At 42.4% G+C, this 27,911-nt stretch overlaps 1 protein-coding gene across 1 annotated transcript in view; it reads right to left on the bottom strand.

Annotated features, from left to right (window-relative positions):
* Positions 1-1,107: 1,107 nt before the first annotated feature.
* The window catches only part of GRIN2A (glutamate ionotropic receptor NMDA type subunit 2A), a 446,701-nt gene continuing 419,897 nt past the window's right edge, over positions 1,108-27,911 (bottom strand). Inside the window, exons 13-14 of the mRNA XM_053556038.1 lie at positions 20,575-20,813; positions 1,108-13,223 (exon numbers count right to left, since the gene is read on the bottom strand). Of these exons, the coding sequence (XP_053412013.1) occupies positions 11,424-13,223; positions 20,575-20,813 (2,039 nt within the window). The 3' untranslated portion in view covers positions 1,108-11,423. The remainder of the gene's footprint in view (positions 13,224-20,574; positions 20,814-27,911) is intronic.

Raw genomic sequence — 27,911 nt, forward strand, 5'->3', positions numbered from 1 at the left:
GTAAGAGTTGATGAGGAGCCCAGCATTCCGGGAAGAAAAGCAGCATGAGCAAAAGCCTGGGAACGGGAGAGCTCACGTTGTCTTTGGAAAGTAGCCGAGAGACCTTTGGTTCAGATACAGCACAAGATACATGGTAGGAGGGGGTGGGACAGGGGTTGGAAATGCTTTGTGTGCTAGGCCAGAGGTCACGGAGGCTCTAGCTGAAGGTTTTATGTAAAGGAGAGGTGGAGTTGACATGGTCAGATTTGGGTTTTTGAAATGTCACTTGATGTGAAGACATGAGTTAAAGGAAAATCAAACCTGAGAATTAGTAGAGAGACTTCATTCAAAAGTATTATTGCAAGGGGAAGAGAGACGTTCTTGCAATGGGGTAAGGGGACTATAGCAGTAGAGAGAATGCTATTAGTATAGATCTTCAAATGTCTCAAGAGTTAAGCAATAGGGTTTTTCTTTCACAGGTAGGAGTGAACAAATCTAGAAAGAACAGGGTGTGGGAAAGTGTGATGAGCACGAGAAGCATGATTGGACAGGAAATCAGAGACTCTGAGGCCTGCCTATTCATTCACAGGAGGGGCTATAAGGAGGATTATGTGCTGCCTCATAACTCTTTGGCTAGGCCAAAGTTCAGGCCCTCGGAGAAGGAGGGAAGCTTTGCCAATGTTTGGTTAATAAGCTTTTTGTTCCAATTGATTAGAGGGGAGGAACACTTCAGTTAGTCATTTATGAGGCAAAGAATAGGAACTTGGAGGGTCCATGTCTGGCCCTGGCATGGGTAAACAAGAGGGGAGCATCTCTGAGTCTTACCTAAGTCACAGAGGTAGGAGGCTCCTCTGAAAGGTCAACATTGTCAAGTTTCAAGGCTGCAAGTGCAGGAACTGCAGGGGAAGATGAGATCCCATATGGCATAGCGGCTAAGCTTGTGGCTTAAATCCTCAAGTCACAAGGACTCTCCCCAATTCCATCCTTCTCTCTGCACTCCCCTCTTGCACAAGGTGGGGAGAAAATCAAGTTATTTACCTTTTGTACAAAAACTAAGCCCACCTGAAACAATAGTGACGCCCACAACCACAACAACAATGACAACAACGAAGACCACAACTCCATTTCTCATTTTCGTATCAATTGGCAGAAATTATCTTTATTAGAAAAATGAAATTTTCCTGTATTTACATTTTTACACCATATGACTGGGCACTTGTGTTGCCTCAGGAGTTATGTACATATCAGTTTGCACACACATTTCAAACCCCATTCCTTAAAACAGTTGATAACACATTGAACAAAATTAAAAGACGTACTACAAGAAGACACCCATAGTATATACTTCCTCTATCATAGAAAGGTGTTAAGCAAACGTGTAGTTTTGTAGCTATGCTTGGAAATATTTAATACAGTTATTAGCACTTCCTCATGCAGTGGATTAAAACATGACAGGTATAAACTGCTGTGATTGGTAAGTGAACATCAATTCCCAAATGAAGACCATAGCATAGTGCACACAACTTGCTTCAGGCTCCACCATAGAAGAGATCAAGCCAGTTCTGATGAGGGGTTTGGATAGTGTTTGAATGTAGCTGTGAACAGAAACCCTCTGAATATGGACTTCAATCCCAGCCATATTGGTTAAAAACGGACTCATACATCAACCTTGCAAAGTGCTCAGTTTGAGAACTCTTTTGCAGCCAGGGCAATGAATGACCAGCTTGTATATTATGCAGGAAGGCTTATAACATGAGTGAAAAGTGAGTACTTTACCCTCTTTTTATGTCCGAGAAGGCCATTATTTATGATTTTTATGATCTACTTTTTATTCAGGCACTCAGTTAACTCACCTAATTCTTTCTGAATATTCAGGTTGAAATATATATACTATATGTAAACTCATATACACAAACATTCTGGTGTGATATAAACTATAGTCAATGCTACCAATTAATTTGTCAAGTATACACTTTTAAATTTGCTTTGGCAGGGGAATGAACAAGATTAAGATTCGTAGTTAAAAACAACTGGTAAAGAAATCTTTAGGGAGCCTAAGGCTTGGAAGGCAACGGAACCACAGCCAGCTATGTAATTACTTATATAAAGCAGTTTGCTACATTTTCTATGAAAATGTTATTCTTGACCTTATATCTTATTTGAAAAACAAATAAGCAATTAGCATCCTTTCCCAGTGAAAAATTTGGGGAAGACGAATGTTAAAAATGTCATGTTCATCTTTCCAAATCCATCAGAATTTTCTAAGAAGATAAACTGAATCTTCCACCCCTCCCCCACCACCCATACAGGTCTGAATCTTTTATTTCTACAATGCAACATTTCTATAGTGATTATGCCCCCAGAGCTGTGCATACAAACATAATAAACTTAAGATAAAAAAAATAGTTTAAAAAGTCAATACTGTTCATTCACTTGAATTAGCTTGACTGAGAATGGAAATAATTCAATAAGTCTTAAAAGGCTAATGTAAAAACTACAATTGAATTCAAAAGGCTATGATTGTTTTTCATAGAAAAACCAACAGTGTTTTTATATTTCTGGACCTTCACTATTTGCTCAATTATCAATAGTCTTTGATTTGAGCCCTTTGAAATCTTAAAACAGCAAACTGTCAGATCAATGAGAAGCATTTAAAATGCCAAAGACAAATTTATGTTTGCAAGAGAACAATTAACTTTATTAATTTAAAAAGGCAGCTGTGGTATCGTGTTATGTTAATATCCTTTTGAAGGTTCATCTTAAATCCGTCCCAAAGGCGTGAAAGAGAATTAACAGGAAAGGTTATGACCCAGGGCTATCACTAATGGGGAATATTCTAAAATTGCCAAAAAAACAAAACAAAAACCAAAACCCTGCAAACTTACTGTTTCATGGAAGTAACACCTAAGTGGGAATTATGAATGATAATCTCATTTTTTGTCTTACTTGTTTCTGTAGAACTGATGACACCTTCTTTGAGGAACTTAATCTGAGAAATGGCTTCATTTTAAATGATTTGGTTCTGGTTCCTTGAAGAGTTGTGAGCTTTGAAATAAGGCCCTGGGGTAGAAACAACTTTTGGCCAAATTGTTCTTTGGAGCGCTTCATTTCTGCATAGCTCAACATCCCTGGGAGAACGCTGCCATGGACTTATAGACCCAATAACAGGATCTCAAAATAGCTAGTAAATCTAGTAAATAAAAATACCCTTTCTGTTTTAAAAGATTTTTTTTTTGTTTCCTACCAGCTTAAAAGATGAAAACAGATAAAGAATTATTCTCAGGGACAAGGGTGCTCACATTAGGTTAAGGACTTTTTAGAAGGATAAATTCAGGGAGCTTCCCAGAAAAACATTCCTTCAAATGCTAGTTCGGTTTTCTCATCTGTAAAATGGGCCGAATACACCCCACCTCACAGGAAATACAAATGCCAGGGAAGAAGTGTGACTGGGAACGTGGGGAAGGAGGATGTACAAAAGGCCTGTGCTTGCTCAGGAGCACACGCACATTGAACACAATGCCCCTCTGGGCTCCTAGACAAAGCGTGATAGAAATATTCCCGCTCAAAAGTCTTTAATAAGACAGAACAAGCATTCATTGGTTCAACAGTTATCCTGATGCTAGTGAGCAGGAGAGCATCTCTAAGGCAATTTAGAAAAAATAAAAAATAGTACAGACCAAGAAGGAAAGTGACAAGGAGAACACTTTAACAGCTGGCCCTAGGCCATTCTGATGACTGAAGCTCTCGATCCTTTATGCAGAAACTCTATTTCCTATTCCCTGTCTGCCTGGTAAAGATAATCAAATATATAGATGAAATAGGAAGAACAGTTAACTTGCAAATCACACTACCTCTTTGAAAATGGGTCATGATGTTGAGTAGAGCTTTAATGGAGGACACAGGCCAAAGTCTGTGTGTGCGCGCCCACACGTGTGTGAGGGCATACTTGGAAAAAGCCCTGATATTGACCGATAAAAAGATGAGAGATTAGGAAAGGGATATTTAAGATTAGACACATGCTAAGTAGAGACAATAACTCCCCAGGAATCAAAAAAATAAATGCTGAGTGCAAGCTTGTGGAGGAGAGACATAAACCGTCCTGTCTACGTCTCAGAGGGACTGTGAACAGAGGGGAGGGCTCCAGGAATTCTGGAATTCCCCAGACGATACCCACTCCAGACAATGAGGGGTAGGGCACTGCCAAACTTCCTCATCACAGAGGCTGACACTCAAGAGTAAGCCTGAGAACCTCAAAATAGCATCTCTCCCTCTCTCTCTTTTGGACTATTATTCTGACCTCCCCAGAGAGGATCAGGCACTTCAAGAATATGTCTAACATTAGGGATTTACTAGCTTAATTCTTGTTGCTGATGAGGCTGAGAAAAACCTGACCTTGGTTTCCTTACCTATAAAATGGGGGCAATTTTGAGGAATTCCAGGGTATTCCTAGAATATAGTCTATACTTAATTCAGATATATTTTGATTATTTCCAAGTTCAGGTGCTAACTCATGGCAAGTACTTAGGATAAGCAAAGAATCTAACATTCCAGTAATGCACAGAATGGGATGGAAAGAGTAAAAGAAGCTCCCTCTCCACCCGATCATCCTTCCTGAAATATTCCTATAATTCCTTTTGTTATCTCTTTGCCCCATTTTCTCTCTAGGGAACCTGATGCTTCCTCTTTTTGTCAGCCACAACAGTAGGCACTTGGGACTTGACAAAGAATTCTCCCTACACCCTTCCCTGATACATTCGTACCCTGGACTATCAAAAGTGCTCTTCAAAAACCAAAAACAATAGCAGGCAAAAGAAGCTTTCGGGAAATGCTTTGTCTTTTTACATCATGGTCTATTTTCTAATCCTTTGGGGAATTTTTTTCAACATTTCCTTGAAGCATATACCATAGAGCGGGTCTGGGACGAGGCTTGATTTGGCAAGGGTTGGAGAACTGGTTGCAGCCAGACCCAAGCCTGCCTGTGCAAAAGTATAGAAGGGTGAGTTTGTTCACCTTTTTAGCTGCTCCTGGGTTTCCTAGGCACCTTCTTAGATTAAAATAAATCAAGTGCATTTCCAGGAATACCAACTATATTCTCCAAAGTTACTTAAAGGTCTAGGGAATGGCTTTTTTTTTTTTTTTTAAGTTGATCATAGAATTGGATTTTTCCCCCTGGCAACAACTTTATCATTTCTAATTTTTTGCTATTTACTCTCGGTGTGCGTTTCATGGCTCCTTGGTTCTCTTTTGTATTAGAAAACTGAATTTCTAAACCATAAGACTATATGGGAAGAGCCTATACATTCTATTCCTTTTGTATTCCCTCCATCCCAACGTGGCCTTCAAAAGGGAGCAGAGACCAAGTCAAGTCCCATTAGCCAATCAATGTGCGTGGTACATCCTCAATGCATGGAAAATAGAACTGTTATTTTGATGGTCACTGCCAGCCTTCATCTTCAGTTTGAATTTTTAAACTATATTCCTTGTTGATTCTTCCCAAGGAAAAGGTCCCTGAAAAAAGTTTGCTTTTCCCTAGGATTTTGAGACAGGGACTGTGAAGGAGCTTAAAGGAAAATCAAACTCAAAGAGGCTTAGATCCGTCTAGGACAAGAGGCAAAAGGGAGCCAAGTCACTTCTATGGGACTGTCTGGCTCCAATCCCAGAGATGCTCAGAAGAGCCCCCTTGAGAGACACCTAGAAACAGGTCAGTCTGGTACCAGGAACCAAGCCAGAAAGTGAACGTGACGTCCTGGACTCTAATCCCAGATCACAGACTCTGTAACTGGATGGTCCCATATGGATCACTGCCCTTTTGTAAACTTCAGTTTTTAAAATTTCTTTCCCCTTCCCCTAAATATTGGTGTAGTTTTACAAATTCAGTTCTTCAAAGACCCTTCTGAGAAGGTGTCTGTAGTTCGTACTATACCAAGAGTACTTCTGGACACAGGTTGGGGGAGAGAATAAAATATTTTTTAAAATTTAAAGGGAAATCTGTGCCCCTTGGTGGGTAACAGAAATCACACACAAGTCCATGTTAGCACTGTCTTCAGAAGCAAATGTGAGCAGAATGTAGTCCACACCTCTCTACACACCCCAGATTTTCTTTTCATTAAAAGAAGAAGCCAAGAACACCAACACCCAAATCCCACTTGAACTCTACCATCCTCCCTAGAACTGAGATTAAAAAAATATAGCGCCCTGTCTATGGAAATATCCCCCCATCAAAATAACCAGAATGGGTTTTTCCATGTGACAATGCTATCATCACTATTTAATCTGTAACATAAACTTTACAATATGTACAATTTTATTTGGATAATACACTTAACATGTGAGTTGTAGAAATCAAGCATGTATAGTATATACATGTGTACATGAGCCTTTGTATTCACAGGATAAGTGCAATTGATCATCTCTGATCTTCACCAAGTGCAAGCTGACCCCATCTGATACAATTAGATGTGAGCACAGCATGACGTATAGGAACGAATGGAAAAGGGTAACTGCATATTGGGAGAACTTTTTCAAGTACAGACCACCAGGTTAATTTCAACCCTGTTTACCCAAAGCAGAGGGGATGTGTAGAAAGGCCTAATTTTGTCTCAAGTGAAAATAAACATTACTTTTAGAAGGAAAACCACCTTTACATAGAACTCTCAACTCGCATTGAACATCAACCAATGCATTTAGCTTCCACCTACTCAAATTTTTGTTTTCCTTGAGGTCCAACTGTGTCTACAACAGCCATGGTTAACACAAACAGGCTCCACTTCAGAAACAACGTGTGTCCTCTTTTCAAGGATTCGTGCACAACAGCTATGTACAAAAAAAAAAAAAAACAGTACAGGAATGTGCATAATGTTAAAGAATATATTCGGCTTCTCTGAAAGATACTTAGGTTTCTCAAATTAGTATTTATTTAGGTCTGAGACCACAAGGGATTTCCGTACAAGGTATTTATTTATATGACAACTGATTATTAAAGCTGCACTTTTTAGGTTTAAAGGAGATAAATTTTTAATCACCATTTAATTAACACCAACATTTTTTTTTTTCTTTTTCATTAGCAGTACTATTTGCAAAGAATTCAGGGCATTTGTCATTTCCTGAGAAGGATGCAGAATATTAAATACACGTCAGTGGCAGACATATCAAACAGAATAAACAATGTATGACTACACGACAGCCACGGATCTTTGGACTAATTAACCGCCTTGGCTGGAGTCCCATTTAAGTGAAACTATTTCATTTGTAAACAAGGTGTGATTTTCTTGCCTTTTTTTTCCCACAGAAAGTAAGTGTGAAATGATTTGATGAATTTTGCTGCAATGGGTGAATTTTAATGTTTTCATCAGAAAAACTAAGTACTAAGACTTCTCAGACACACTATGACACAGGGAAGAGAAAACCAGGCATAATCCAGGAGCTACCCGGTCATGATGCTGGCTGAAATCATGCAGAGAGCTTTGCAGAGGGCAGAACAGGAATGAGTGGTAGAAGTAGGACGCCACCCCTCTCACTGGTGGAAAGACAGACCCATTAGGGACGTGCTTGCTCGTAGACTGAAACCAAAAGTGGCCCCAGAACCTCAAAGTGTAAGGAATATGAAAACTCTTCTCTGGAAACACGAAGGTTTCTCAGAGTAGAGTTGTGCCCTAGAAGACTCACATGGGCTATTTTAAACTGGTTGCATGGAAGCAGCCCAAGTGTCCATTGACCCATGAATGAATTAACAAATTGTGGTACATGTACACCATGGAATATTATGCAGCCTTAAAAAAGATGGAGACTTTACCTCTTTCATGTTTACATGGATGGAGCTGGAACATATTCTTCTTAGTAAAGTATCTCAAGAGTGGATGAAAAAGTATCCAAGGTACTCAGTACCATTATGAAACCAATATATAATCACTCACACTTTCATACAAATGATAAAACACAACTATAGCCCAGATTGAAAGAGGGGAAAGAGAGGGAAGGGAGGGAAGGGAGGAGGCCGGCAGAGGGAGGGTAATTGGTGGGACCTCACCTATTGTGCATAATGCAAGGGTACATGTCAAATCTATCAAGAGTAGAGTATAAACGTCTTAACACAACACATAATTTAATGAGATGAAGGCTATATTAGCCAGTTTGATGTAAGCATTCCAAATTGTATATAAAATTAGTACATTGTACCCCATAAATGCACTAATGTACACAGTTATGACTTAATAAAAAATGCAAATAAACTGGTTGCATGTGCATGCTATTATGTATGGATAGAAACCTGACCTTCTGTACACAAGTGCACCTATCTGAGGACCAGCTGAGTCCTTCGGAAGTGGGGGAAAATCATTTAGAGTTAATTAAATCTTTTTTTGGATTCTAGCTCTGACCTAAGTGCGGGTGGAATACAGGCCTTTGGGTTCCGAGATTCTGGCTCTTTGACATCAATGCATCTAAGATCTCAGAGCTGGAATATGTCACAAGAATCTTCTACAATGATTTGTAGCTCAGGGCTTCCTATTTAATTCTTGTCACATCCCATACCATAGGTGCCATTTACCTTTGGATGTCACATTCTTGATATTCTCTTGTCCAAAGAACTGAACTGACTTGGATTATGTTTGGACAGGGCTACATCATTCTCTCTCACTTGGAAATCGACCATCTGATTAGTGGTTGATTCTTTTTCTTTTTTCCTTTTTTCCTTGGAGTTATCACATTTAAGAGTCAGGGAATTGGTGAACAAAAGGCATGCATTAATAACATAGCACCATAGTGATTATTTATTTTTAAAAACACTTTGGACATTAAAGGAGGTATACAACATTACTGTTGATTCTTCTAAAAGCCACATTTTTATCCAGAGACGTATGGGGTTAGTAGCAGAAATAAGACTAATATTATCAGAATGATTTTCCACCTATGAGGCCAATCCAGGAGTAACCCCACTCTCCCTGGAGGTCTCTGTGGCCCTTGGCAGCCCTCTGGGTTGGGGGGACACCAGAGGGAGGCAGAAAGCCTTTTTGGATTGATGACCTATCACTGCCCTGTATTCTAAGGAGACTTTTTAATTCATTTCATGTTAAGACATGGCAGACTTGTGAGAAAAAGCAGGGGAAAGAAAGTCTGGAACACAAGGAGAAAGCAAAAGCAGGAAGTGCTAAAAGATTGGACAGACCCTTGAACTTAAATGTAACAGTTTGGAAGGCCAAGACAGGAGGATCACTTGATTCCAGCAGCTTGAGACCTGCCTGGGCAATGCAGTGAGACCCCACCTCTAAAATAAAGACATAAACTTACGATCAGAAATTGGGGTGAACATTCTGGGTCCTGAAATCCAGGCTTCTCCATTGCTGGGTCTCAGGGAAGCAAAGGTAGGTATGGTATCCAAGAAATAAAATGTAATTTTCCAGTATATTTGTCGCCAGCACCTAGTTGGCCTCTTTTTGCCTTTCAAAGATAAAGGTAAGGAAGCCTCCCCCTACCTTTCTACTACTGAGCCTGAAATTTGTTGCAAGTACTTTTCATCATTATAGGAATATTGGGGGTTGGGTGCATTTTTCCCAAAGATGAAGCCATTGCATGTGAGAGTCCAAGAGAATCACCTCTGGCACCTTTCCACTTGCAGAAAAATGCTACCCACAAAGCAGAACATGCATTGTCCCCTTCTCCAAGGACCAAAGCAGAACACAGGAGGAAACCAGGAGATGGACAAGGCTGATCTGTATTATCTGGGGGCTTCTTCAGCACGTCCCCAAATGTACTGCTGACGGGGTGTTACCCCAAATATGTCAAGAATATTAAAGCACATAAAACATACTAATTAATGGAGTAGAAGAAAATAAAACGTGTATTAATGTTATTTGTGGGTTTTAGGATATTCAATTTTTAAACTTGAAAATACCAAGCTGATAAAGTGTCATCACACAACAACCACCCTTTTGAGGGTACTTTTTCTGTGTGGCAGGCACTGTGCTAAGAAGCTCCCCATGCATAAATAGTCCCTTCTCTGTCTCCACCTTTTTGAAAAAATGAATGTTATTGTATAGCATATCTATTCAGACATAGGTTTGAGTAGAGTAAGAATGAAATGATGCAGGTGACTCGGAAATGACAAATGCTTCGAGAAATTTTTCACATATTTCTGTTGGTGTGGGTGAAGTTGTTTGCCTCCGATAGAGATAATATTTCAGAAGAGAGAAATCACTCATTTCACTAAAGTTTATCCAAGGGTCGGAGGATACTCTGTGGATGCATGAGTATCTCACGTTTTGAAGACTTTTGGTTTGAGAAATTTAGGGTGGAAATGAGTGTCCAATGGAATTTCATGTTAGGTGGATAAAACTAAAACCACGCTAGCCTTCGGCAGACAGATGGCATTGTACTTCATACAGATCACAGTCCCCATATGGTTGTTGGTGCATGCCACCACATTAACAACTCTGGGAAGAGAGACACACAGTTAGTTAGACACCACCACGGGTGTTCAGGAACTCAACGAGTTGTGGTTACTCTGGGAGGGAAGGGGTAACAGATACTATACAACCCTGAGTCATCACCAGAAGGGGGAAAATGCAAACTTACGTACATAGGAGTCCTCGGGATAAACCACAGTGGCCACTGTGTCATAGACAGAAGATCCACACTTAGATGTCGAAGACATAAATGTGTTAGCTTATGCAGCTCTGAACAAGGCCATCGAAGCCGAGGGTGAGAGAAACACAGAAATCAACATCCAAAAAGATTCTTGTAGCTCTCCACCTGAGCGCCCCTCCGGCTTTTTACTCCAAATGCATCTTGGAAATGGACTATAATGAAAGTAGCATAGTTACCACGAACACATCGATTGGCTTTTCTCTGGGGGAGCCTGGAGTTCTTGGGGTGGGGCCGGGGCTGTGATGGAAGGCATAACAATAAAGCTGGGACTGTGACAAGCCAAACTTCCCGATCTCTTGTACGTGTCAATCTCGCTACGGTGCAAATGCAATCTTAACTGCTTTATTTTGTCTGTGTCAGATTTACATGCATACCATATTGCTTATTCTGAATTAGGGAAACCGTTAGGCATTTCTGATGAGGAAATCACATGGTGGACTGATCATAATGAAATTTGGAATATAGAAAATCATAACGTCACCATCGGCATCCAATGCATCCTTATTGCCAGCATGCCTCATAGGCGTGGCCCGGAGACTGCCCTTACGTATTTATTTATGATTTACTTATTTTTGGTTAAGAACTCTCCTGTCTGGTATCTGCCATGCTCAGCACACACCTCACAAGATTCCTTGAGTGGAAGGTTATGGCATGGAGCCATGTGCAAAAGAGTCAACAACAACAAAAAAGAAACTACCTCCCTAAATCCTCTTAGCAGGGTACTATTGGATATCCAACATTTACCCTCCAGAAGGTTGGCTGTTATGTATGTGTCCCTAAAGATAAAACGTGAATGGAAGATTCTAAACATCAGATTCGATACTAGGCATTTTCTTGTACACACGTCTATTGCTGCAGGAATTTAAGACCCTAGGGGTAGAGTACATATTATTCTTATTTGCAGCATAAGGCATAACATGCTCAGACATGTACACATCACTGTGGCCCCGACTGTCCCTGGAACAGTACGATGCCGTTGACCTCAAGGACGATCGAAGATAGCTGTCGTTCACTGCCTGGGACGGCAGCGAGTGTTTGTAAGGGTCCGAGGGGCATCTCCCAATAACTAAGCGCTGGTCATCCCTGTGGGCGTGGAGGAAAGGGTTGTTGGAAGTGTGTTCTGGCAAGAGGGACTTGCTCCTCTTGCTGTCCTCCAGGCCTTGGGGGAAAATGGAGCTTTTGTTCCCCAAGAGTTTGCTTGCGGGGACGCTAAACAAGCTCCCGTAGGTGTTTCCCTCCAGAAGCCGTTCCCTTTCCTTGAGGCTTATGCTCCGGGAAGGCCTGCTGAGGTCTGTCTCCCTAGGTTTGTCGACAATGTTATCGTAGGAATGCTGCCGGCTAATCCTCAGCTTGTTCTTTTGGAATTGGAGGGTGTTGTTCTGCGCCCAGTCCTGCTGGTAGACTTGCTCCCGGGTGGCTGGGTTACCTGTCTCCTGAAGCATCTGGTCTTCGTCGATGTCATAGAGGTTCCCCATGCGCAGACAGGCGTCACACTTGAAGGGGGACCTCATGGTGAAATGGCCCGAATAGGTGGGCAGGTTGGAAAGGCAGCTTCTGCAGTGCGTGGAGTTCTGCCGGTATCGGTCGCTGCCCTCACTGAGAGGGGAACCCTTGTCTTTCAAGGTGAAGTGCTTGGAGTAGAGTTTATACTGGTCGTTGTTGGGAAGCCCGTCTCCATTATGCAGGGGGTTCCTGTTCATCGGCAGTGTGGAGTCCCCCTTGTGAAAGTTTTCGCTGTGATCCTGGTAGGGGTCTGGGAAGTCCACATTCTCAGGCAGGGACACGTTTTCCACAAACTGGGGAGGATCCAGGTGGAAACTGGGCTCCTTCTGTCCATCAATGGTGTAGATCTTGTCTCTGGGGGAGCTCGCTTTGGTTTTCAGGTAGGTGCGTTCGACCTCGCTACAGTCCTTGGGGTATTTGGAGGCCACTGACCTTTTGAAATTGTCCTTGGTTTTGTGGTTCTTGTTGTTGTCAGGTTCCCTGTGGCCCGGGGCCCGATTTGAAGTTTCTGAAATGTCAGAGTGAGCCACCTCTTCTGGAAGATACCTGGGGCTCTTCAGGGAGTGGGTCCTATTTTCCATTGTCCCTTCATCCCGCGGGGGTGCTGGATTCTGGGCCAGTGAATCCTGCCGCAGAGAATCCATGGATTTCTTCCAAAGCTGCCGGGATCTGGAGCTTCCTTTGGACTCTGTGCTCACAGCCACCTCCACCGTGTTAGGGTTGGACTCGTTGAGAGTGAGAGGATGTTGTCCCTGGAACACATAGTTATTGAGGTTATCCTTATGCCTGTTGGCCACAAATGTTTGGAGTTCATTCATGTTGTCCCCAAAAATACTGCTGTCCTTCCCCTGAAAGGACCTGTTATCTGAGTATATCAAATTCCCCTTATCCGAAACCATGTCCATGATGAGGGAACCTCTTTGGATGAAGTCTGCAGATCTCTTGGGTGAATCAATTCTTGAGGAGTTCATGTTGGACACATTGGAAGTGTTTTTGGCCGATCGAAGGAGTTTTAGCATGTTGCTCTGGGATCCCGTCAGATTGAAGTCTGGAGACTTCTTTTCTTCAATATGTACCCCATGAATGCAGCTGTAGATACCCTGTGGGGGAGAAATATAAGACACCGTCAGCAGCAGCAGTTACGGTGAAACCATTCACATTTGAGCTTTACCTACAAAGGTGAGATATGTCCTCGTAGGAGCACCGAAGGAACACTGAAATTCAAACCGAGTCCTGATAATGTCTCTCACAGGTATGAGACAACTTGCAAAGCATCAAGTTTATCACTCTGGCTCAGGGTTATCTGACACCTTGGCAAAGAGTCTCACATGCAGTTTGAGAAAAGACATCAGTGGCTGCTCCAGCAACTGCAAATGTCTCCGTGCCTCCAGACTGGCATTCTGCCAGTGCCCAGGCCACCAGCTCCTGCTTTTACCAGAGTTCCCCAGTGTTAGCTTTGGAGTTTGGCCTGCAGAGAGTTAATGGTTGACAAACAAAGTCAGCATAAAAGGATCGCTGATTGTGAATTCTTTTTCAGGAATAACTCCTTCCCATTAAGCTGATGCTAAAAATCAAAGCAAATGTCCTAATCAGGCCAGGTCAGAAATTCTTTTCTCCCTGATTACATTGATCGGTCTAGAAGGAAAGCATGACATCCACGTGAGGATAGTCATACGTTTTTTTGGAGGGATTGCTATTAATGCTTGGGTAGAAAGAGGAGTTACAGAAGACTAGTCTTGTCATAACGTGGGGACATAAGCTTGAGAGTGAAGCCATTGCAATGAAAAACCCAAGGTAGAGATAAGGTTGGAACCCCTGCAGCCACTCTCCTGGACTTCTTCCTCAATCCGTCCAATGCAATCTCCTCTATTCTTGGTGTGTGAGTTTGTTCGATGTAGTTAGAGTTGCATTTTAGTTACTAGTAAGAGTGAAGAGTTCTGATGACACAGTCATACCACCTTTAAATCCCTTCGGGGGCCTACATGACTTAGGAACTCCTGGGAAGCCTAAATACGGGTGTCCCCAACTGGAGGTATCTTCATGTTCTATTCCTTTTTCACTTTTAAAATATAACTTTATTTTCACTTAAAAGTAACTGTTTGTTATCAAGGAAAGAGCTCTTGATTCATGCTTAACAGTAGTGGATGAAGGGGCATCAAAGACATTTTGGTTTGTGGCCCCTCCTGCTTTTTCCCAGCCCCATTTCAGAGATTTTGGCAGCCAGACCCAAAGGAAACAGTCAGATCAAGGCTGCAAGATTTGACCCGGTCCTCCCAAGACTGACAGGGAACAACCCAAAAGGACGTTTGTAAAGCAGATTCAGCATCTGCTGCTGACTCCATCATAAGCTACAGTAAAGTATGTGTGATTAACTGTGGACTCAGATAATGGTGGGTGCACTGGCCCCCCCACGGCAGGGATAAGCTTAACCCACACAGGTGCCCATGGAACTGTGACAGCCTTGACTCATTTGCATTCTTCATTTTTCTTGTAGTTTTCTAAAGACAATCTCCATTCTAGCCTTCAAAGAACTGTAAACAGAAAAGCTTACAGTTGCAAGTTCGAGCCTCTCTTTCTCTGACCCTCTCAATCCCAGGCTTCAGGGTTAGGGGCCAGCACCACGCCCTTTCTCACCACCCTGCAACCTTGTCCTTAGTCTCTTTCTGTGTGTCCCGTGTGGTTGCTCCAAGCTGTTGGAGCGCCCAGACGGTGGATGTGGGACTCATGCAGACGTACCACGTGTTTCACACAGTGCAGTGTTTCTTCACATTTTCTGTTAACTTATGTCTTTCTTGCCCAATTTAGTGAAATAATCATCTTATACTCTGACCTAGAGGGATTCTACTACTGTGGGTGAAAAGTGAGTGTGTCTCTGTGTCAAAGTCAGGTGAGATCTTTCCTGTTGTTAGTGTTATGAAAGCAAGAGGTTTTAAGACTTTTCCTCCTAAATTTGCATTTTCTAGCATACTCCCATCTGACCCCTGGAGATTCTAAGAACTTCCCTTTCCCCTTTGAACCCTCAGAGCAATATCCTCCCACCTGCCAGGATGAGTTGCTTGTCTTTCTGTTTGGAGGGGACCATGGAAGTGGCCAGGGAGCTGAGTATGGTGCAGGAGATGAATGCACGGTTGTTAACTGCTTTCCCTCATTCCCCCGGGACTCTACAACATACTAAAGACAGTTCCCACTGTGTACCTGCCCAGTGAGATCATGGAAAGAAGCCCAACCCAGCCTGTGCCCCAGGTTTTGGTTGCAGCCTTCTCCGACTGAGCTGACCCATCCCCTGGAGTCTGTCAGACTGTCAGGAAGAGAGTGCATATTATAGGAGCCTGGCTCTGTCACTCACTAGCTCTGCGGCCTTGCATAAACCACTGCATATATTTGGGCTTCAATTTCCACATCTGTAAAATGAGAATCATTCCCTCCTTAGGTGGGAACAAGGGCAAGATAAAAAATGAAATAAAGCACCTGACACCATAAGTGGTCAGTAAACGTGAGCAGGATGGGCTGCCCAACCATCTCTGACCTGTCCTGGGATGGGCTGCCCAGCCACCTCTGACCTCTCCTGGGATGGGCTGCCCAGCCACCTCTGACCTCTCCTGGGATGGGCTGCCCAGCCACCTCTGACCTCTCCTGGGATGGGCTGCCCAGCCACCTCTGACCTCTCCTGGGATGGGCTGCCCAGCCACCTCTGACCTCTCCTGGGATGGGCTGCCCAGCCACCTCTGACCTCTCCTGGGATGGGCTGCCCAGCCACCTCTGACCTCTCCTGGGATGGGCTGCCCAGCCACCTCTGACCTCTCCTGGGATGGGCTGCCCAGCCACCTCTGACCTCTCCTGGGATGGGCTGCCCAGCCACCTCTGACCTCTCCTGGGATGGGCTGCCCAACCATCTCTGACCTCTTCTGGGATGGGCTGCCCAGCCTCCTCTGACCTCTCCTGGGATGGGCTGTCCAGCCATCCCTGCTGCCCAGCCATCCCTGACCACTCTTGCTATATCATCACCTTGTCCCTTTCTCTTTTCCCACGAGCTTGAGCATGCAGGGTGTGTTGTGCCAAAGATTCAAGAAATACAAGCTACTGTTTACTCCTTATGGTTTGTTCTAGAAAGCCACTTTGGCTTTCTGGGTGGACAAGCAGCCCAAACCCTACCTTGGGAACCATATAAATCCCTGGGATAGAGTTTCTTTCTTCCCTGCAAATCTCTCTTTCTTTTCTCTTCTCTGTTATTTATAGAGCTACAGTTTTCAAGTTTGGGAAATAAGATAACCTCTTGGACCCATAGTGGGCTCAGAGCCAGATAAAGTTAGCATTGACGGCCCCAGGTGTTACTCCAGACGATTTGCTATGGTCCCCACAGAGCGCGACTGACCTCTCCAGACATTCTCAGTGGGGCGTGGGCTCTGCTCTCTCCATTCCTCTGAGCCTGGACCTGATCCCTAAAGTGTCTGATTTCTATGGGTCCCCACTGAGAGTCAGCCTGAGGCTTCTGACATTCTGTTTCCCAGCTCCCTGTCTGATGTCACTGCTGCAGTTTCCATCCCCCCAGTTTGGGCTTTTTTCTATCTCCCATTCTTCACATCTCTGGACACATCTGACACCGGTCTTTCTGCTGTCAATAGTGAATTGTTTTTCTTTCTAAATTGGAGGGAAAGCATTTTGGAAAGAAAACAAAGTTTAAGTGCATCCCCCAGACAGGAGGGGGTGTTTTTGCAAGTTGCAAGAGACAAGGGCTACAGTCATGGGGAAAGTTTGGTTCCAATGCTAAATAAATGTCTTCTTTGAGCACTGGCCTTCACCCTAGGTGGTGCCAGTCATGCTGGTATCTCAGGCCTGCATCTGTATCAGGGATGCTGAATGCAGGAGGAGGAGCTATGTGCGTCTGCTGCCCTGGTAACAGCATTAAGTCTATGGGCTGGAAATTCAACTACCCGAAAGGAGAACTGATGATGGAGAGCTCCAACTTCTGTGCAGGGCAAAACCTGCCTTGGGGGAGAAGTAAATCTCAGAGCATCCTGAATCAGCACCTTTTAGAAAGAAGCCTAAAATGAAGCTAACTAAAGCATGCACCTCCAATCCTGCCTCCACAGACGAGTTTCCTCTTCCATATCTCTTTCTGTTGTCATAAATGAAACAAGGCATTTCCTGTTGTTTTAAGGAAACATAAAAGGTAAAGCCCAAAAGGTCCTATGCAAACCTTTGGGGCCTTAGTTTCTCCATCCACAGAATGGGTGTGAGCATATCAACCTCACAGGATGTTGTGAGGATTAGAGACGACAGGGTCCCTTGCCCACACCCTAGGCATAATTCACTATAGAGTTGCAATTTTGCACTTGTGGAAAGTAGGTTCTTTGTTTGGGAATTCCCCACTGCAGATATAGTTGAAGAAAATGACTGTGTGCACACAGTGAATTCACTTTTTTTGTTGCTGTGTGTCCTCTGTGCTGCAAGATGGCGTACGTGTGACTGTGTAGATGACAAGCATTGGAGGTGGGGACAGCCCTGACTGAAAGGTTGTTTATTTAGAAACCCAGAGCCTTGCTGTGCTCAGATAGCATCCGGGCCTGTGCTTCTTCTGAGCTCCCCTAATTAATGAGAGCGGCAAGGAAGTATCATTAAGTATGAGATCTTCCTCTTCACACATATAAGGCTGCACTTATTTCAAAGACAAATATTATATGGGGAGAGGAAGAATAGGAGCTCACGTACTCACATAGGGCTCCCTGCACCCTTTGAAGATCCAGGAGTAATGGTGGCCGGGAGTTCCCAAGGGGCCACAAAGTCCCTACATTGCTCTCCTAGGATTTGGGGTCCTTGTTCCCCTGGAAAAGGGGAGGCCCAAGTTCAGATTCCAGCCTGTCAACAGCTCCACCATCAAAGCCTGCCCCTGTGCTGCCAGCTCTTCCCTCCTAGTCCCATCTCTAAAGATCCTTGGAGTAGGCGTGGAGGATTTAGTTCATTCCTCAGAATCACAATCCTATCAACTTGGCTTCCTTAGTGGTGTCTCAGACAGAGGAAATGCTCTTCTAAAAACAAGCAGGATTTACAAGTCAAGGCAACAGTGTGCATTTGCTGGGTGATAATCCCAGAATCACTTGGATATGAAATGCCTTTAGTAATTGGCTGGTAGCATTAGCTTAACGTTGGCATAATACCTAGCTACACAGCATACACGCTGTTATTTTTAAGCAATCCGTGTGTTTAGATGCCATCAAACTAATTAGGAAATATGTATTTGCACAGAACCCAAGTTTGGAGTGCAATTGAATGGAGAAAATAAATCTTTCTCACTAAGCTAATGTGTACCTTCTGAATCTCCAAGGTTCTTGAGATTGCCAAATGCTAAGAACACATAAATTCATTTCATGATGATTACTTAGTTTTCTCAATAAACATCAGCATGTAGAATTAGATGCTTTTAACCACAATTTTTAACATGTTTAAAATTCTAATTCTCTCAGCTCTTCCAGGGAGAAAACAAAACACCAAGGTGGGTGAATAGGAAAAATAGGTAAAGAGATGGATGGATAGATAGATACACAGATTACACTATGTTAAAAGATGCATGTACAGTACACACGCATGTATGCAGCCAAGTGACTATGTTATATTTCATGTGTAACCATAGATGAGTCGCATGTTTATAGTATGAACTGTATCAGATCTCTTGGGCTGCTTGCCCTCGATGTTTGTGGTTTGTGGAACAGGGCAGACTTTGGCTGACCCTGCACTATCTGGATTTAAATCCTGGTTCCAGCTTGGTGGCCGCACGGCTGGGGTAATTCCCTTCACTGTGTACCTTTGAGTTCTGTCATTTGTAATCTGAACTAACAATAGTATCTACCTCATAGAGTTGGTTTGTAGATTAAGTGAGGTAAAGTGTACAAAAACCTTTCATGGTACCCAGCACATGTAAGCGCTCCATAAATACAAGCACTTTCGTGATCATTACTGGTAAATTACAAACCTTAATGGCAGCGCGCGCACACACATGCCACATCATGCTGCCACAAGGCCCACGTGTGTGGTGGGGTGAATGTGTATTTCATTTTCTGTAGGATGTGCGTGCATTTTCTTCTGGTACTTTCATTTCGGGCTCTGGCACATACACATGCTTTTGGTGTTTGGTTAAAAGTGCATGTACATCACAGGCATTGCGAGGAGGCTTTGTTTTGTTGTGCATCTTCTGCTGCAATGCACGGATTGTGCCATCTTGGGTAGGAGCATTAGTAGTGTTGTGTGGAAACACGAATGCTCATAACAGAAACCACGGCTGGCTTTGTTTGGCCTCTGTATTTTTTTATGGAATCGGTTCCTAATATTTAAGAATTGAAAGGTTTCGCATAAAATCAGATGACACTTTCTCTTTTAAAAACTAGCAGATGTATGGAGGGAAGGGAACACTTTTACTCTGCTTGTGAGACTGCAAACGAATACAACCTTTTTGGAAGGAAGTATGGAGAACCCTCAAAGCACTCAAGCTAGACCTCCCATTTGATCCTGCAATCCCATTACTGGGCATCTACTCAGAAGGAAAAAAATCCTTTATCATAAGGACATGTGCACTAGATTGTTTATCTCAGCTCAATTTACAATCACCAAAATGTAAAAACAGCCTAAATGCCCACCAACCCAGTAATGGATTAACAAGCTGTGGTATATGTATACCATGGAATACTATTCAGCCACTAAAAAGATGGAGACTTTACATCTTCTGTATTAACCTGGATGGAAGTGGAAGACATTATTCTTAGTAAAGCATCACAAGAATGGAGAAGCATGAATCCTGTGTACTCAATTCTCATATGAGGACAGCTGATGAACTAGTACACAGTGGGGGGCGGGAGAAGGGAAGAGCAGAGAGAGGGAAGAGGAGGTGTTGACAGTGTGTGACACACCCTTTGGGAGTGGGACACAATTATCAGAGGGACTTTACCTAACAAATGCAATCAATGTAAATTGGTTCTTTGTACCCTCAATGAATCCCCAAAAACAACAACAACAAAAGAAAACAACAAAAACTAGCAGATGTGATACTATGGGCCCTGCTTTCCTTAAGACAATACTCAGCAGGAGTTGAGGATGGCGGCCCCCTTTGGCTGTGGTAAACATTATGTGATTTGCCACAGCCCTTAGCAGTCCCTGTTGTTGCTTCACTTTGACACTCAGGCACAGCTGTTTTGTTTCATCTCGTGTGTGATATTTCCTCACACCCAGCCTGCTGCACCCCATTCCTATTCCTTTCTGACTCCCACAGCCATCTGGGTGTGCCACCCCAGGCTTATGAATGCACAGAGTCTGGGTGCCCTTCTGACAAGCCCGAGAAGGGCTGGCGAGTGAGGCAGGGATGTGCAGATCCCACTGAGAAGTCAACACTCCCTGATGCTCTGGAGTCTCTGTGCATTTCAGACCTGCTTGCTGCAGGAGGAAAGGGCTGCCGACAGTACTGACCCTGCTGATGGAGAAGAGCAACCCTGGCCGGTCAGAGCACACGCCCGTGAAACAGAAGCGCAGCTTCCAGTAGAAGAGGTGCTCCCAGATGAAGGTGATGAGGCTGAGCGCCATGGCAGCGGCCAGCATGTAGAACACGCCCGCCATGTTGTCGATGTCCAGCTGGCTGCTCATCACCTCATTCTTCTCGTTGTGACAGATCCCCGTGAGCCACAGAGTCTCCAGCTCCTCCATCTCACCTGCACAGAACACAACGCAGAGGCGGTGAGGACTGGAGCATGCACTTGGGGGCAACACCTGTGGATCTGGGACAGACTGTGCGACTTACTGCTGTGTAACCTTAAACACAGTTAACTGAGCTCTCTGACCTCCATTTGATCACTTGTCGGGCAAAGATAAATTTGATAACAACACCTACTTAATATTGTTGCAGTGAGGATGAAGTGAGTTTAACATACACAGCAGATAGCACACTTCTCGGTTTTGTCTTCTGAGGTTTTTTTGGTCTTTCTCTGTCATTGTTATTTCCACTCTCCCCCCCACTTGCTTTCTTCTATCCCTTCCCCCAACACTCCTCCCAGGTTAGAATGAGATGTGGGACTAAACGGAAGACTTCATTTCATTTCTGACTTCAAAATTTACTCCTGCTGTGATCTAGGAGCCGCGTTGATCTTGTCTGTGAAATGGGTATAATAATAATTCATAAAGAAGTTCATAAAAAATCATTTATGGCCGTGAAGGAAGTGCCTAGCACAGTACTTGGCACATGGTAGTCGTTGGATATATTATTTCCTTCTCCTTCTCTTTAGAACATCCAGGATACTCCAGTAAGTCACACCCACACAGTGCACTTAGAACACAAAACTTTAATTGAAAAGAGACGCCTAACCGGCTCTGAATGGCCCCTCGCTAACTAATCTCCCCCACTTGCCAACTGTGGTAGGCGATTAAAGAAGCAGGTGGATTTTTCAATGGAAAAAACAAAAGCGTAGGCGTGCCTAGCATTATTTTGTCTCTCTTTTATGTTCATTTTATTCAGTTGCCATTTAGGAGAAAATTATCTGATTTAAATATCTAGCAATTATACAAACTATCTAGCAATTCACTTAAACGATGGTACTTAGACTATGCATCAGCCTTTAAAAATTATCCTTCGAGAAGAGTAACAATCAAGAAAGATGCATACAACGTTAAGTGAAAAGTATGATTTTTTTCATATATGTATATATCTGATTTCTAAAATGAATGGAGGCATGTAGAAAAAAATTAAGGAAACACTGTTTATATCAATTCTCTTTCAAACAAGTTAATCATAATTATTGATATAATACTCATCTCTTTTTTAAATTTTGTGAAATTAGTATGTATTGCATTGATTCTGCCTCAATCCCATTCTTGATTTGCCTGAACATAGAAATCTAAGTTGACTATCATTTTTCCTTGACATTTTGAGGATTTTATTAAATTTTCTTCTAATCTGGATTACAGTTATTAAGAAGTCAATCATGTAATTGTCATTGGATTCTATGCAATCTATATTTGTTTTCTCCAATTGTTTTTGAGAATTTCACTTTGTCTTTGGTATGAAATCTAAGTACACATTTGTTTTATCTGTTCTGTTTAGTATGATTTTTCAATGTGATGACTTACAACTTTTCCTCTAGCAAAAATTCACCTATTATTGCTCTGACTGCTAACTCTCTCTACTCTATCATTTTAAAAAAAAATTCGTAAATTTTTTTAAAAGAGTATTTTCATATTTATAGAACGACTGAGCAGAAAGTACAGAGAGTTCCCACATACTGCCCAATCCTCTCCTGCCTCAGTTTCCCCAGTTAGCATCTCACATTGGTGTGGTATATTTTTTCACAATTTATAGGCTAATATTGATACACTGTTATTAATGAAAGTCTGCAGTTTACATCAGGGTCCTTTCTCTGTGTTTTGTTGAAGGCATAATGTCATGTATCTGCCGTTCCAGTATTATGCAGAATAGTTTTACTAACCTAAAAATCCCCTGTGTTCCAGCTACTCAACCTGCTCAAAGCCTTCTCAACCCCTGGCGACCACTGGTGTTTTAACTATCTCTACAATTTTACCTTTTCCAGAGTATCATATGGTATGTTCATATGACAACCCTATTATAGGTAATCTTTTACCATAACTATACCGTATGTAAGCTTTTCAGATAGGCTTCTTTCACTTGCCAATTTGCATTTGAGGTTACTCCAGGTGCCCTTTCACAACTTGATAGCTCATTTTTTAAATCACTGAATATTCTGTTGCATGGATGTACCGTTTGTTGATCCACGCACCTGTTAAGGGACATCTTGGTTGCTTTGAGATCTGGCAATTATTAACAAAGATTTTATAGACATTCATGCGCAATTGTTTATGTGGACATAAGTTTTCAATTCATTTGGGCAAATACCTAGGCCTGTCACTGCTGAGTTGTATGGTAAGACCGTGCTTTGCAAGAAACAGACACACTTTCTTCCAAAGCGGCTACGTCATTTTGCATTCCTACCAGCAAGGAGGGAGAGTTCCTGTGGCTCCACATCCTCAACCAGCATCTCAAAACCCTGCTAGTGTTTGAGATTTTAACCATTCTAATATTGACAAAATATCTCATTGCTTCAATTTTCAGTTCCCTAACAACATATGGTAGTCCTATCATTTTTGTGTGCTTTTTTCCTCTGAAGATCTTGTTTGAAATATTCTGGGCCTTCTTATTCTGTCTTCCACATTATTAACCTGGTTTTAATATTTTTCATTCTTTTATCTCTCTCTGCTGCACCTGAATGATTCCCATAAATCTATTTTCTAGTTCATTTCTTCTTTCATTGGTAATAGTTAGCTGTATGTTCTTACTTTATTTAAATTGTGACATTCATTTGAATTTTTTTCCAGTTCTGACTATTCTTTTAAAACTTCCATATACTTAATAATTTCAGATTGTTCTCCCTTCCTTCCTCTGCCTTAGTTCTTGAGATTCTCATTCTTGTGTTTTTTTGTATGCTCTCATTCTCGTGGTGACTTCCTTCCTTATGACATTTGTAACTTTTGATTGTGAGCTAATCTTCCACAGACCGGCTTTCCCTCTGAGCCCCATGGGACTCCCAAGAATCCTAGACAAGGGCAATATCCCTATAGAGAGTTTCAGGACTTGCTTCTGCCATGACTCCAAGAGTTTCTAATCTGCCAGTTTTTGTACGAAATTCATTTTACCATGATTATTGCGCCACTTAAGTGGCATACACTTAGACTCCACTACTCATTTGAGTTTTAATTTCTCACTCAGACCTTCAACCATCATAAACCTCCTTGCATTTTCCTCATGTTGATGTACAATAGATGTCCCTAGTCTTCTTTTCATAGACTAACTCATTAAAGATCCCAGCTTTGTTAATCAGAGAAAAGCATAGGCTGGGCATGGTGGCTGTCACCTATAATCCTGGCACTATGGAAGGGCTAGGCAGAACAATCACTTGAGTTTAGGAGTTTGAGACTAGCCTGAGCAAGAGTGAAGCCTCATCTCTATTAAAAAAATAGCTGGATGTTGTAGCAGACTCCTGTAGTCCCAGATACTTAGGAGGATGAGGCAGGAGGATCACTCAAACCTGGGAATTTGCAGTTGCTGTGAGCTAATCTGATGCCATGGCACTCTAGCCTGGGCAACAGAGTGAGACTCTCTCTCTCTCCTATAGTTTGTATGTGTGTGTGTGTGTATATATATATATAGACTCTCTCTCTCTCCTATAGTTTGTATGTGTGTGTGTGTGTATATATATATATACAAACACACTAATATGTATGTGTATATATATGTGTGTGTGTATGTATATACATATGTATATGAGATCAAAAAAACCCAGGAAGTCCATCTCTTTAGAATGTCTTCACCCACAAACCAAGTACGTGCTGGTTAATCAGTATGTGCAAAGTGATGGGAAGGAGGTATCTTGATTTGATTCTTTTCTTCCAGGGCAGTGGTGCTCAACCTTCCTAATGCTGTGGCCCTTTCCATACAGTTCCTATGGGTCGCAACCCACAGGTTGAGAACCGCTATTCTAGGGCCTTCTCAAGCCATAAATGTCACAGGAGATTCTGTCATATCATCTCATGGTCTGCCCAACACCAGAAACTCATCCAACTCCCTCTTAAAAACAGACACATTGTTTCCTCTACTCAAGAAAACACCCAAGTACAACCTGTGGGACTTTCTCCTCCCTGTGGCATTTGTGAGGTCACAAAAACAGGTCTTCTCACCATAGCTTGTCAATTTCCCCACACATCGTCCCTTCAGTGTTGTTCCAAAGAAAGCCAGATTTGTAAGCCTGTAACAGGGCAGTCTGGTGCAAGAAATATCATCTTGATGCTTTTCGGGATATAAATATAAAGATTTTTCCTCTGCCCTTTGCCCAAACGATGCCTCTTTTTAAAATATGTCAACCGGGTAAACCAGACCTGAATTCTGTAAGGAGAACAGATGCACATTTCTCAATACCAATTAGGGCCTGTTCCAATCATTTTTAAATTAATCATTTCCTGCCTCATGGCCCTCTTTGACTAGTGTACTGAACTGTAGTTCAAATACTTTCTTATTTCATTTTTAATTTACTCGAGTATATTATAATCTCCTTGAGGGAGATCAGAACCATGTTTTGTGGTTTTGATATTTCTCATGGCCTGCAGCACGTGGTCAGCACTGAATCCATATTCTGTTTCTCTCCTTATCTCCCTAGGCTTAAATTGGACAGCATTGGAGAAGTGTTCAAACACATTTGGTGAATTATTCTGCCATATAAATAGAGGAAAAACAAAGTAGAAGGGAACTTGCAGTGGGCTTAAGAGGAAGAGGCTGGGAAGTGTGCACGCCTTTCATTGTGGGGAAACATCACATTGTCAATTTTCAAAAAGAGCAGCTCTAATACTCACTCTATCATCAGTCTCTCCCATTACAAAGGTCATAATCTTTGTCAGTCTGACCTTGTGAACCAGAGCTGGTTAATGGGACAACTAACTATCTTTCCAACAACAACAAAAATAAATAAAATGGAAATTGATCAAGTTAAAAATTTTCTGCACAGCTAAGGACAAAATTAACACAGCGAAGAGACAACCTTCAAAATGGGAGAAGATATTTGCATGTTATGAATCTGACAAAGGGCTAATTGCCTAAGTCTACAAATAACTCAAGCAAATAGACAAGAAAAAAGCAAACACCATTAAAAACTGGCTAAGCACAGTGGCTCATGCCTGTAACCCTAGCATGCTGGGAGGCCAAGGAAAGTGGAATGCCTGAACTCAGGAGTTCTAGACCAGCCTGAGCAACAGCAAGAGCCTGTTTCTAAAAATAGCAGGGCATTTAAGCAGGCACCTGTAGTCTCAGCTACTTGGGAGGCTAAGGCAAGAGGATCACTTGAGCCCAAGAGTTTGAGGTTGCTGTGAGCTGTGACGCCAAGGTACTCTACCCAGGATGACAGAGTGAGACTCTGTCTAAAAAACAAAAAACATAACCCCCAAAACAACAAACTAGGCAAAAGACATGAAGAGAATCTTTTTTTCAGAGGACAGGCAAACGGCCAACAAACACATGAAATAATGCTCACTGTCTCTCATTATCAGAGAAATGCAAATCAAAACCACACTGAGGTATCACCTCTCCCCAGTGAAAATGGCCCACATCACGAGGTCCCAAAGCAACTAATGCTGGCATGATGTGGAAGGAAGGAAACACCCCTGAACTGTTGGTGGGACTGCAAACTAGTACAGCCTTTATGAAGAGAAGCATGGTGAATCCTCAAAAACCTAAAAGGAAACCTCCCATTTGATCTTACAATCCTATTACTAGATATCTCCCCTCAAGAAAAATAGTCATTTTACCGTGAGGATACTTGCAATGTTTATTGCAACTCAATTCACAATGGCAAAGATGTGGAAATAACCCAAATGCCCTTCAACCTATGAATGGGTTAATAAGTTGTGGTATGTGTGGAATACATGGGATACAACTCAGCCATAAAATGATGGAGATATTGTATCTTTTTTAACAACCCGGAAGGATTGAAGAACATTCTCTTAAGCAGTGGTTCTCAACCTTCCTAATGCCACGGCCCTTTAATACCTTTCCTGTGGGTTGCGACTCACAGGTTGAGAACTGCTGCTCATAACTATCACAAAAATGGAAAAATAAGCATAACATGTTACTCAATACTAAATTGAAACTAGTAGTTTAGGGACCATGTGCTCACCTGAGAGAAAAATTCAATTCAATTGAAGAAGAGGGGACGGGGAATGGGGCTCAGTAAGTTCCTACCCAATGGGTACAATGAAGGGGTATATGGACACTTCCTGAGTGAAGGACTCAACTACAACATGGACTTTACCTTACAAATGCAGTCAATGTAACCTAACCATATGTACCCTCATATTAATCTGAAATAAATAAAACATACATATATATAATTATGATGAAAAAAATAAATCTCTTTCATGAAGCAGACTCATTCCTGCTGGCAAGACACAAGCTCAATGCTCTTGCAGGAGAGAAGAAGCCTGGCAGCTTTGGGGTGCAGCCACACTACCCTGTCTTCTTTCCCTACCTTAGAGGACCAATCCCCACATAATGCTCATAGATGGCTTTCTCCTTTTCTATTTACATCTCCAATGACTGTAAGTTCACAAACCCTTGCAGGACTCCTTTGCATCCATAGCAAGTTTCACCTGTTTAAAAGTCCTTCCTGCATCTGTTATCAGGGGAGAAGATGTTGCCAACCACAAGTATCTCTGTTGACCTCTGTTCAGTACATAGAGCAGGGTGTGAAGGTTTCGCCTTTCCTAAGGTTGGAAAAATTCAAAGGCAGTGATGGGATTTTATGGGTCAAGAGCCAGAGAGATGCTCTACGAAAATGGAACATGCCAGGATGGACAGCATTGTGTGTGTAGGATTTGTTTTCACTGGCTGTGTGGATGATGCTGTAAGAGGTCTTTGGAGGGTCAGTCACACAAAGCGGATAGACAGGAAGGACACGGATGGTGAAGATGAATGCGTGAGCATGGGGGTTTCTTGCATCATACATCCACTCACTTACAAGGTAAAAGCCCTGGGTTTCATATTTGCAAAAAAGGAATCAATGACAATTCAACTAGACCTTGTCTAGTAAGTCACATGAAAGAAAGTTTCAGGTAGAAAACACTAGAATGAGCTTGAAAAGGAAGCACCCTTCCCTGAAGATTTTGGAGAGCATGTCAATCATCTGGTAAAGTTACTGGAAGATCATATTAGAATCGACCTCTGAATCAGACTGCCTCCCACACCCACTCATTCTTTGGTT

Source organism: Nycticebus coucang, chromosome 12, assembly GCF_027406575.1.
Source record: "Nycticebus coucang isolate mNycCou1 chromosome 12, mNycCou1.pri, whole genome shotgun sequence".
Taxonomy (NCBI): Eukaryota; Metazoa; Chordata; class Mammalia; order Primates; family Lorisidae; genus Nycticebus; species Nycticebus coucang.